The sequence below is a fragment of the Miniopterus schreibersii genome (genome assembly GCF_964146895.1).
Source record: "Miniopterus schreibersii genome assembly, chromosome: 3".
Classification (NCBI taxonomy): Eukaryota; Metazoa; Chordata; class Mammalia; order Chiroptera; family Miniopteridae; genus Miniopterus; species Miniopterus schreibersii.
Genome location: NC_138103.1, coordinates 9,779,796 through 9,792,107, shown reverse-complemented (window position 1 = coordinate 9,792,107; position 12,312 = coordinate 9,779,796). Strand labels below are relative to the sequence as shown.

The window sequence follows — 12,312 nt, the reverse complement described above, 5'->3', positions numbered from 1 at the left end:
CAGCTTCTCTCTCTCCCTCTGTACTTGCTGCCTTCTCCACCCACCCCCACCATGGAACCCCTGGCCCCCGTCCCTCGCTGCCCCCACCAGGGGACTGTGGCTGGCAGGAAGGGAGATGCAGCAGCAGGGGGTGGGTCAGCGGCTGGAGTCTTCTCTGGCATCCACCAGCCTTTCTCACTGCCCTGGGGGCATGTGCAGCTTCTGTTCTGCATACCCGCCATGTTCAAAGTCAACAAGCTCCCAGGTGCCATGAGCCAGGGGGTACAGGCCAGAAACCAGCACATTCGGAGTCTTTAATTTCATAGTGTAGCACTTGACACTGATACAGGGCTGACCTGAGCAGGGCACATGTGACAAGAGGGTGAAGCTGGGTGGGCGGTCACCAGCTCACACTAATGGCCATTCCCCTGGTCTGGGAGGCTGACACAGGCTGGGCCAGAACTGGAGGGTCCAGATGCCCTGACCATTGCCTGGGACCCCTGGGCATCTCCCACCCACCCCCTAAGACCCGTAACCCCTGCTTGCCCAACAAGAACAGACAGGTGGAAGTGGCAGCTTGTCACTGTAAGGCCACCCAGAGCCTCGCCCCAGACGGCTGCCCTCGCACTGCGCAGTGTATTCAGGCTGCTGGGGGGCACCTCAGCAGGTCCCAGAATCTCAGGGAAGGGCTTTGCCCAGTGGGAAATCCAGACTGGGCAGGGGCAGGGGCAGGGGCAGAGGCTCCGGGTGCGGCCCATCCGCACCCTCACAACCTACTGGTCTGCATGAGCCCGTTGGCCTCTGAGCTGCATGCGGCCAGCGTGGCCTCCTGGAGCCGGCTGCTCTTGTCAGGCTGCGGCTCTGTGGCATCCGCGTCCTCGGTGCCATAGCCCTTTCGGAAGCACAGAACCTTCCGGAAGCTCTGGCGGAAGTTGTCAGAGAGGAAGCCGTAGAGCACAGGGTTGGCACAGCTGTTGGCGTAGGACAGGATGACCACGAAGAAGTAGACCCCCGCGGCAGCGGGCTCCTCGGGCAGGACGATGGCGAGGTTGACGATGTTGACGATGAAGAAAGGCAGCCAGCAGCCCACGAACACCAGCACCACCACCACCACCATGCGCGTCACCTTGCGCTCCGAGCGCCGCCGCGTGGAGCCCACGCGCACCCCCGACGCCTTCACCTTCACCACGATCAGCAGGTAGCACAGGCAGATGACCAGCAGGGGCCCGAAGAAGCCCAGCACGGACGTGTAGATGATGAAGACAGCGCCCCACAGGCCCACGGGCTCGGGCCAGCTGAGGTTGCAGGTGTCCCAGCCCTCCTGGATGTCCGCGAAGACCACCAGCGGCAGAGACATGAGCAGCGAGAAGGCCCAGACGGCGGCGCTGGCCAGCTTGGCCACCCGCGGGCGGCGCCAGCGCGTGGAGCGGATGGGGTGGACCACGGCCAGGTAGCGGTCCACGCTCATGACCGTCAGGCAGAAGATGCTGGTGAACTGGTTGATGCCGTCCAGGGTCATGACGAGGCGGCACAGCACGGGGCCGAAGGGCCAGTAGGAGACGGCATTCTGTGTGGCCAGGAAGGGCAGCCCCAGCATGAGCAGCACGTCGGCCACCGCCAGGTTGAGGATGTAGATGTTGGTGACAGTCTTCATCTTGGCGTGGCGCAGCACCACGTAGATGACCAGCGCATTGCCGCCCAGCCCCGCCGCACACACCAGCAGGTAGAGCACCGGCACCACAACCGCTCGGGCCCCCGGCAAGGGTGCCGGCCCTGCCATCGTCCCGTTCCCGCCGCCTCCGCCGGTGGCCGCTGAGGAGGTATTCCAGGTGGCTGTTTTGGAGGTGGGGAACAGAGGCTCCATCGCCACCAAGGGCAGGGGACTGTCCTCTCTGCAAGAGAAGAAGGAAGGATGCGGGCGATTAATCGGACAGCCGGGCACTTCCTCCACCCAGCCCGGGCCCCGCCTGCCCTAGGAGGTGCAGGATTACCCCATGTCGTAGGGTAAACACGATTACTCATGTTCAACTTGGCTGGGAATCACATTAAGCAAATTGTTTGGAAAATAAGCCCAGAGAGGAAGGAGCAGGGGACAGCTGCTACGAGCTGAGACATCGACTTATCATCTGTTGATACTGCAATGGCTTGCAGAGACCTGACCATCCCTGTAGCCCCGGGATGGTTCCTCCATTTGCCACAGCCATCCTTGAGTCTGAGGCCAACACCATCTCACTGCAGCATCACGACCCCCGTCTCACAGGTAAGAAACTGAGCATGGCAGGTGTCACCTCCTCAAGGGCCTTCAGGGACCCTCCTCAGGGACAGGGGGAGTAATTAGCAGGCCAAGACATCAGCTGGGCAAGACAAGTCCCTCACACCCAACTGATGTCACCTGGAAGTGTGGCAAAGCCAATTGAGCCCTGCCTCCCAGGGTGACCTCAAAGCCAGACTCTCTGTGACCTCCCGTAACCACCAGGAGGGTGCCAGACCTTTTGCATGGCCAAGGAGCCAGACCTCAGGCTGCAGAGACTTTGCCAGTGTCCACCTGGCTCCCAGGAACACTGTCCCCTGATAAGCGGCATCCATGTCAGCCATGTGGTCTGAGAGGAGTTGGTTCCCCTGCCCCCACAGCTGCCAGCCAGCCCTCTCACTGCAGCAGGTATGTCACCGGGCCAAGGAAATGACCTGAGAAACCACTGCACAATGTGCTATCATTGCAGCTGTGAGGGACACACTCTGTGGTGGGGTCCATCACCTCCACAGCAGTGGCAACATTTCTTCAGCCTCAGGCACAAGGCACCATGCTTAAATGAGGGAACACAAAGTGGACAGAGTAATTACAGCTAATTATAGCCCTTGCCGCAGGCCAAGAGGAAATGCATGTGTGTGTGCACACATGCTTGTGCATGTAAAGGAGGAGACAGGGAGAAGGGACATTGGAGAGAGAGTGTGAAAGGGGACAATTTGGGGAGAGTGGTTGGAAGGAAAGACTTCAGCTGTGTGTGGGGGGGTTTGTAGAGAAAATGCTGAGGCAAAGACGGAAAACATTAACATCTCCTGGGGATGGGCGCACATGTATTTGTTATAGAGTTTTTGTATTTTCCTGTATTTTTAAAACAGCTCATAAAAACACCTCCATTGACAAGAGGGAGAGGAGAAAGGGGACACAGGTGTCACTGATGCCTTGGGCCCCCAAGGAATGAGGATTAGCAGGGGGGGCACAGACAAGGACCCAAAAGGGGCTGGAAAGGTTCAAGATGACCCAGCCAGGGTCACTCAGGCCCAGTGGACCCCTAGAGCCCTGCTCAGCTGACCCACAATGCCCATGAATCATCTCAGAACAGAGGATGCATCCAGCATCTGCCAGTCCTGAGTTGGGGGAGGCAACTGAAATCTGATAGGCAAGTGGTGGGGGAAGGGCAAGCCCGTAATAAATAACATTGACAATGACAGAAAGAAAGCCTCTGCCCCATGGGTGACACACCAGAATTTCCAAGTTCACTAGGCTAATTGATGTTAGGAAGCATGACCTAGAAAATCAACAGTGGGAAGTTGGCCTAGCAGATTCATTTCAGGTGAAATAATAATATTATGACTTAACAATTATGTCCAAGATATGTTCAATATGTTTAGGATGCTCAATAAGGCATAGATAAAAATATCATAAAATAATTTTATATTTAAGAAGTAGCCCGGCTGGGCGTGGCTCAGCAGTTGAGCATTGACCTAGGATCCAGGATATTGGGGTTTGATTCCCGGTCAGGGCACACGCCTGGGTTGTGGGCTGCAGCTGATCAATGACTCTCTCATCATTGGCGTTTCTATCTCTCTCTCTCCCTCTCCCTTCCTCTCTCTGAAATCAATAAAGACATATTTTTTTAAAAAAAAAGAAGTAAATAATAATATGTTTAAGAAGTAAATGAGCAAGTGCCTATTTTTGAAAATTACAACTCTTGGGTGTGAAAAATCATCATTTGGAAAAAAACCTGTATCCAGTCTGGATACAGTTGAAGAGAGAATCGGCAAATCGGAAGAGAGGCTGAGGGAGTTCCTCAGAACATGGTGCAGGGAGGAGATTGCAGAGGGCCCTAAGCACTGGGAGGAGGGCGCAAGCCCATTATTCGGAGAGGATGGCTGGACCCCTGTGGAACTGACCAAAGACAAGAATCTTGCTCAGAAGCTCAAACCTGTCCCAAAAAGAATAAAGTAAATATAAAATAGTGTCAGAGTCAGCCTACAGAGCATAAAGATAAGGGGAAAATCCTAAAGAGTGCCAGCCAGTAGGGAGACAAGAAGAAAGCCATGGGGAGTGAGGGCTAGGACAGGTTCTGCAGCTAAAGGAGCCACAGGAGTTGGTGGGAGAGGAGAACTCTGTCACCCGAATTCCTCACCAGGAGGGGAAAGAGACATTTTCTGGGTTTTGCTGGATTTGCTGCTCCTGGTGCTAAGCACTCCCTGTGTGTTGCAACCTGGTACGAAGCATGTGACAAAAACTATTCAAAAAAAGCAAAAGTACAATTTTGGGGGACAACTATATTTTAAGAAAAAGGGGTCCCTTGGGCAGTGCTCCGAGCCCTAGGTCGGAAGGGTATTGGCAGGTTGGGAGAACCCACACTTCTCCAGGGTGTGCCCATCTGGGAGGAGGGTCTCTCAGAGAAGGGCTGCCTACAGGCTCACTCTTGCAAGAGGAGAGCCAGTCTGCTGGCTCCCCATGCCTGAAACAAAGGGGCCCCTCCTCATATTATAAGAAATACCCAAGGGGTTTTCAGCCCATTCTGCATGGGACCAAACAGGGCACAGTGTGGAGAAGGAGCCCTCCAAAGGTGTTCTGTTCACCCATGGGGCGGGGGGCCTCAGATGCATCAAGGGTCTGGGTTTTCAGGCATCTGTGGCTGAATGTGCCTTTGATTCTAAATCAGATAAACATCTGTCTTCATGAAGCTCTCAGCCGCTCAGGGCTCCCCTGAGGTTGCTGCCAGGTGCCCAGGCTGCCCAGAACCCAAAATGGGCAGAGCAGACTGCCAGCCCCCACTCCAAACTCCAACTCCTGAGTTAGACTTAAAAGCAATGCAGAACGAAATCAAGCAGCTATTACTGCTCCTGCCTCTTGGAACATAATTCCATAACAGCCATTATTCAGAAGTCGCAATCTTTAGTCACAGAAATGGGAAAACTGTCTCTGGGGTCCCTTCCCCTGTGGATGGGGGACTCATTGAGGGGGGGTCTGTGGAACTGACCATGAGCCAATGCTGGGGGCTCTCTGACTCAGAGCTCCCACCAGGAAGGGACTGCCCACCCACTGATGTGGCACAGGGAACAAACTCCAGCCCAGCCCCTGCCCCAGTTTACCCACACACATTGGCCAAGTGATCTTGGGGAAGTCATGCCACTTCTCTGAGCCCTGGCTTCTTGTGACAGGAGACTCCTATAAAATGCACTCTCACTGGACAGACTGAATAAGCTCAGGTATGCAAGATGCTTCCTGCAGTGGCTGGCACACAGTGGGTTCTCCATAACTGCTGCCATTCTCGTGCCCTAAGTGGCCCAGCATCTCCTCCCCAGCGCCAGGAAAGGTACCTTGGAGAAAGGTACCCAGAGCTCCTTGGAGAAGTAGGCAGAGCCTTCACAGGGGCCCGAGGACTGAGATGGGTCTCAGTGCCAATGGTGGGTCATTGTCGTTGGTGCTATCCACCACCTTCTGCCTCGGAGGCTCCCAGTCCTTCCCCCAAGTGGCCGGTTGTCCCCAGGAACCAGTTCTTTTCACAAGAGGCTGAGCTGCGGCAAGAACTGTTTTAAACTTTGGCCAGTACAAGCTCCTGGCTCTTGCCCTTGCTGAGGACCCCAGGCGGGAGGGCTGCCAGGGATAGTGGGGCAGCCAGGTGGGCAGGTGAGGGCACTGGGGACTTCCAGGGCTTGTGCTCCCTTCTGGGGAGGGAGCAGGCGCGCTCCAGGGGGGTGGTGCCGAGCCCTGGAGACCGGGTACTCCATATCCAGCCTGCAGGGGCGGCACCTCCTCTCCTCCCCAGCCCGGGGGGGGGGGGGGGGGGGGGCACCTGCTCTGCCAACAACGTTCCCGCCACTGGCCGCCTCCCCTAGCAGAACTGCAGGCCCCGCGGCAACCTCTGGCGTCCCCCGCACGCGGCAGCTCCCGCTCCGTCCGCGTTCTGCTCCCCACACCCCCTCCCCAGCCGCACCGCCCACCTTCCGCCAGCCCCGGGGTGAGCCCACTGCGCGCCCACCACGCGGAGGCCGGGCGGGCAGAGGGTCTGTGGGCACCTCCCTGGGGCCCTCTGCCCTGACCCTGGGACACCAGGTCCAAGGCCGGCGACGGCGGGAGTGTGCGGAGCGAGGGGGTGGGTGGGGATGGAGCCGCTGAGCCTGGGAGGGAAGGGGACAGGAGGGACCCAGGGCGATGGTAAGTGAACCCTGGGGTGCACGGGGAGCGGTGCCCGAGGGACAGGGTGAGCCACCGGCTGTGGGGGAGGGCGGCGCGGTCCTGTGCGCAGGGCGGTGAGACCCCCAGAGAGGATGAGTGATCTGTGCGAGACCCCACCCCCCAGGGGGCGGGCGGGGATGCGGGAGGGGCCGGGAGGGGGCTGGGGCTCGGCACTCACCAGCGGGGTGCCCTCTGGCCGGTGGGAGCCCAGCGCCTGCTGCTGGGATTCAGGGCTTGGGGCGCCAGCGGGGAGGCAGGGTGGGCGGGGCCAGCAGGCAGAGAGGTTGAGGGAGGGTGGCGTGGGTGCAGGGGGTGAGGGGGGCTGGGGGCAGGCACTAAGCTCCCTGCAACCCCAGGCCCAGTACATCTGTTCATCTCTGTCCGTCCATCTGTCCATGCTCCTCCCTCAAGCCTTCTTGTCCCTTGGGCAGTGGGTGACAGGGCACCCACCTCATTCTCTTCAGTCAGCTCTGGCTCAGGCCAGCGGTGGGGAGGGGCGGGAATCCTGTCTGAAGCAAGGGCTGGAGGGGGTCCTAGTAGCACCCATCTGAAAGTCTGAGGAGGGCTGGGGAGGGTCCTCCCTCTGGGAGAAGCGCTCTGATAGATGGGGTGGGGTTGTTCCAGAAGTGGGGGTCAGAACCTCAGCTTAGGGGCAGCAGGTAGCTCAGCTGGCTGGTAGTTTGGGGCCTCCCAGGTTGCTCTGCGGGGTCTCCCTGTAGCGGGCATCAGAGTCAGGGACATTAAAACATTGAGGTCTCAGGCCCAAGGGCTCTCATTCGAGGGCAGCAGGCCCGAGAATCTGCATATCTGACAAGTTTCAGGTGATCCAGTGCAGCTTCGGGTTCTGAGAGCCAGGGATTTTATCCAGCGATGCTGAGTCCTGTGCTGCGCCAGGCAGAGAGCCGGGTGGGCATCTGGATGGCCCCACACCTGGCGCAGCCCCCAGCTCACAGAGGCCATCCACTGGCTGAATGAAACGAGGCACTCCCAGGGCCCCCCAGCAGAGGACCTTCACCCAAGGGGATGTGAACAGCCACCTGCTGTGTATTGGGGGGGATGGAGTCACAGTGACCCTGTATATGAAGTAGTGTCTGCTCCCTCAGGGAGGCCATTTGCCTGGACTTCCTTCCTCATGCTCTTCTGAGATATTACATTTTCTACAAAGAGCATTTTCTATAATTGAGGAAAAAGCTCTTAGAGAACCAAGAAGGCCAGCCTGGAGGTGAGTGCTTTTTTTCACGCCAGCTCCACTTAGGGTGGCTGGGCTGTTCCCTGGAGCACACAGTAACAGTCCCCCTCCCGAGCCATAGTCAGAACCTTGTGCTCAGGAAGTCACCAAGTCTCCTCCACCCCAACCCAGTCCTTGTTGTCCCCCAGCTCCCTAAGCTGGCTGCACAGACTCTGCCTTTGTGGACCTGAGATCAGAACCCAGCCAAAGGAAAACGGAGTGAGAGAGTGTAAAACCACCCCCTTGGGTTGCAGCCCTTCTCTGCAGCCCCCCCCCCCCCAGCCTCTTGGCAGGCAAGGAGCCCCACTGGCCTTCAGAGGGGCAGCTGCCTGCTCGGCCACCATGAGGAGGTTGATGTCTTTCCTGATGTCCTGTGGAGAGCACTGGCCCGCAGTAGGCCAAGCTGTCCTGGCCTCCAGGGACCTGAGTGATGCTGGTGCTGAAGCAGGCACAGTCCATGCTGAGGTCCACACGTCCCTGCGGGCTGGCACAGGTGGCCTTTGGGCCTGGCGGGTAGCCGTGTGTGATGAGGTGGCCAGCCAGGGCCAGGCTGCATGACCAGCATGACTTGCCAACTGGGAAGGTGGCCTGCGTGCACACATGTATGTGGCCTGTCACACACTCAGCGTGCTCAGGTGGCTGCGCAAGTGGGCAATGGGGCAGGCCATGGGAAAGGGGCGGAAATGGCAGGGTCAGGCCAAGCAAGGGGTGTGACCTGACCTCGAGAGCGAACAGAGGGCGGGCCTCGGGGTCTGAGCACAGTGGGTACCCTGGACTTGTGTCCTGAGAAGACCACTCTGGACTGAGTGCTCAGCTGTGTCCTCCACATGCACAGAGCTCAGGGTGTCTCCAGGTCGGGGCGTGGTGAGCCTGTGGAAGCTCTCACGGCCGCCTGGCCGTCCACCTATGGGCAGTGTCCCGTGAGCTCTGGCTCCTTGGCTTCATGTCATCTTGCCCTGTACAGGGTCTGCTTCCTACACGTGTCCGTCAGGATTCCCTCACTGGGGAAGCTCTTAAGTCCCCACAAGGAGCCAGCCTGGAAGTGTAGGATGGCCATTGCCCAAGGCACCCTCAACCAGTGGGGTACAGGAGCCAGTATGAATGCCCAGCCCCATTTTTCTGGGGGCTGATTCTGGGAGGCACCGCATCCAGACTCAGGCTCTGCTTTCTAGGACTGCCTCAGCAAGGCAGGCAAGTGAGCTGGCCACATGGCTGCCCGGGCAGGGGGTAGGGCTGGGAAGCCTGGTGTGCACACCTGAGCCAGGGGCTGTGCTGGCCCAGTTCTCACCTGCTGGATCCAGAGGCCTCCCCCATCAAGTTCCGGGACTCCCTGAGCAGCCTCTGTGATCCCACCATCATGGGGGTACACAGTCCTGTATAAGAGTCAGTGCCCTGTGCACAGCAGGGACACGGCCCTGTGGGTGGGCGGGTGCTTGGTCCATTTACAGCCCAGGATCAGGCTGGGGTGTCCCAACACCCTAACACCTAGGTAGTCTCACCCAGACCCTTCTCAGCAAAGGACAGAAGGTGCTCAGAGAGATGGCCTGTCCACTCTGAGGCCACCATCCCCTGTTACCCCATGCTTCTGGCAAGAGCCCCCTTGCTCTCAGCCCTGGGTCTGAGCTCCAGTAGGGTCAAAGGAGGTGAAGCCTGGGGACACTGCAGAGGTCACACCAGCGCTGGCGGTGAGGAGGGCAAGGATTAGTGACAACCAGGAACCATGGCAACAGGACAGTGGCCCGATGGCCTCCCCAGGGGCCATCCCTGGACCCCTTGCCTGGGGACCCCCACCCTAGCTGTGAGCTCTGCCATGGTCTGTGGTCCCTCGTTTGCAGAGTTTGAGGCCCAGTGGCTGCTGGACACAAAGTCTGCCCCTCTCACGCCCGCCCGTGCCAGGCTCCACCACTGCTCCAGAGGCTCTGTGATTATTCAAAAGCAACGAGGCTGACTCCAGTTTACCTGGAAACACCCAGAGGCCCCCTGTCTCTGTCCCTAGGAAGGTCTGTCCCCAAGCTGGGGCGGGCCCTGTCGGCTGTGAGGCACTCTCTGTCCTCTGGCCAAGCTGGCCTCCCTCTACTCCACAGACGGGCCACGCTGTCTCTCACCATGGAGCCTTTGCCCTGGCCATGCCCCTGCCTGGTGCACCCACCTCCCTTTCCCCATTAAATTCACCTGCCAACTGCATGCCCATTCTCCAGGAAACTCCCTGGGCTGCCCCACATGGGCTGTTTGTGCCTTGGCCACCCGCTGCTCCCAGACCACATCTCTTGGTGATGTCTGTCCTGGTTGCAGAAGGTGTGAATGCTGGTGAGCAAGTGTCTGCCACCCACCACCCTGTAGATACCACTGTGGACTCACAGGAGGCAGAGCCTTCTGCAGGTGCCTGAGCCCCTGGGCCCCTGGGGGACACTGGCTGACCCTCCTGGCCATGGTCTAAAAGCTTCAGTGAGCACCTCCTTAGAATGGAGGTGCATTGAAATGCAGCTTCCCAGGCCACCCAGCCTTCAGAATGGTGCTGTGAGGCTTCACCTCTCAGGGGCTTACTGGGCATCACACTGGGCCAGACTCCATCCAGATGCAGGGATGGAGTAGAGACCAGAGACCCAGCCCCTGATAAAGGGGCCAAAAGTCTGGCTCACCTGGGGAGGGCAGGGGCGGGGAGGGAAGGAAGAGAAATTTGGGTGGACTGCACCCCCAGAGACTTGGCATCCAGCACCAGCACCCCCGTCGCTGAGACCCCACCTGGCTCCACCCCCTCCAAAACAGTTCTTCCCTCACTGGCAGGTTGTGCCACCCAGGTGAGGCCTCAGATCTGCCCTGAGCACTCTGACTGGTATCCTAGGAGCACTCTGGCTGGCTCAGTTGGGGAGCGGAGCCTATGCCAGTGTGGCCCCACCCCCTGGCCTAGAGAAGGAGTGGAGCCTGGCAGGTCAGGGCTTCTCAGGTGTGCACTCCTTGGTGAGCACTTTAGGATCTCTAGATAGCCAGAGCCAGGGGCCAAACCCCCAGGTAGACAGCCTGTGCCATCGGATACTGGCTGGTGAAGGAAGTGGGAGAGGCCAGACACCAGGTGGGGCGCACCTGCAGCTGACACGGCCTAGCTGCCTGGCACGCCGGATCCCTCCCCACCCTGCAGCCTGGGGGTGGGAGGGGCAAGTCCTAGATCTTCATTTGAAAATGGGGAAATTGAGGCTCAGAAAGGGCAGGGGCTGGGTTGGGCACAGAGCAAAGGTGGACTGAATCCCAGTCTCTGGACACCCAGTCTCGGACCTGCTCAGAACACAATGCTGTCCCTCGAATAGAAGAGCACTGCAGGAGTGAGGGGGGACAGGCATAGGCTATCCTGTCCTGGGTGGGCTGGGGTGTCCTGGGTGTGGCTGTGCAGCCCAACTGGGACCCACCTCATCCTAGATGGAAAGATTCTGGGAGGCCAGGCTTGGTCTCTGCTCTGGCAAGGCCCAGATTATCCCGAGAGAGCCCTCTAGGGTGACTTTCCAGCTCCTCCAAAGACTGGACTGATCTTCCTCACCTCCCCAGAGGCTGTGCCAGTGGCCCTCAGGCCATTGATTCCAGGGGCTTCAGGCTCAGCCTGGGTAGAGTGGGGATAACACTGAAGCCGCTTCTGGAGCCATGCTTGAGTTCGAGACACTGGCCCTCAGGCAGGGTCAAATCTGGCACTTGAGCCGTGTGTTATCAGGGACAGCCATCGGCACTGACTCAGCATCAGAGTGTGAAAATGGGGCAAGGGGGAAGAGGGAGGCAGCAAGCTTCCAAATCCAGCTGTGACATAAAGTGGGGCCATTACTGTGCTGTTTGCAGACAGAGTCATTGAGCCAGCAGAGACTTGCCCAGTGCCTGTCCTGAGAGGGCTGGGGCTTCTGGAACAACTATGCAAGCGCTGCCCCCCCTGGGCACACAACAGGACCAGAGAGATTGTCCTTTCTCCTGAGGGCACTGGGAGCAGGTGACAGAGATAGCGTCCAACCCCACCCAATGCCAATGTCCATGGGCTTCCTCTGCTGACTGGCCAAGGGGGTAGAGGGAGATGGAGGGGGTAACCCAAGGTTTGGAGCCCACGTGACAAAAAAAAAGCAGTGTTGTGACATGGAGAGGGATGACATATCTTGTTTGGGGATGCTGTGTCCCAGGGGCCTGGGCCCCTCTCGGGGAGAGGCCAGGAGGTGGCTCCAGAACATGAGATGCAGCCAGACAGAGCTGTGGCTCCCCTACCAAGCGCAGGCTGCATAAGTCTCAGGGTGGGTCCTGAGACTGGATATACAAATAAAGTGCCAGCCACATGTGAGAAGGGGACTCTGACCCACAATGTGCAGCAACCAGCCCAGGAAGCCAGACCACAGCCTCTGCCCAGGACAGTCAAGACTTGGTCAGTGACAGCAGCTGTCTTGTGTTGTCCCCATTTCCAACCCAGGACCAGTCAGAGAAAGTCTAACGTGCTTCCCAAACCCATCACACGGGAGGAGCTCCGCGAGAATTACTCCTGCAGCCGGTCCTTCTTCCACACTCCCCTCTCCAGCCCGACCTCAGCCTATCAAATGCGTTAACGGTGGCCGACCCCTGGCTGGAGCAAGCTCGAAACAAACACCTCGATGCCCTCGAGTGGGTCCCCAGCTGGTTGGTGAGAAGAGCAGGGAACCTGCTGGGCTGGCAG

General features: G+C 58.8%; 1 protein-coding gene across 1 annotated transcript; it reads right to left on the bottom strand.

Moving 5' to 3' along the window:
- Window positions 1-745: 745 nt before the first annotated feature.
- SSTR5 (somatostatin receptor 5) lies at window positions 746-1,843 on the bottom strand (the record flags this gene model as incomplete). Its single annotated transcript, XM_081131759.1, has 1 exon — window positions 746-1,843. One exon carries the CDS (start codon window positions 1,841-1,843, stop codon window positions 746-748), a length of 1,098 nt encoding a protein of 365 aa, XP_080987885.1.
- Between the last annotated feature and the right edge of the window lie 10,469 nt (window positions 1,844-12,312).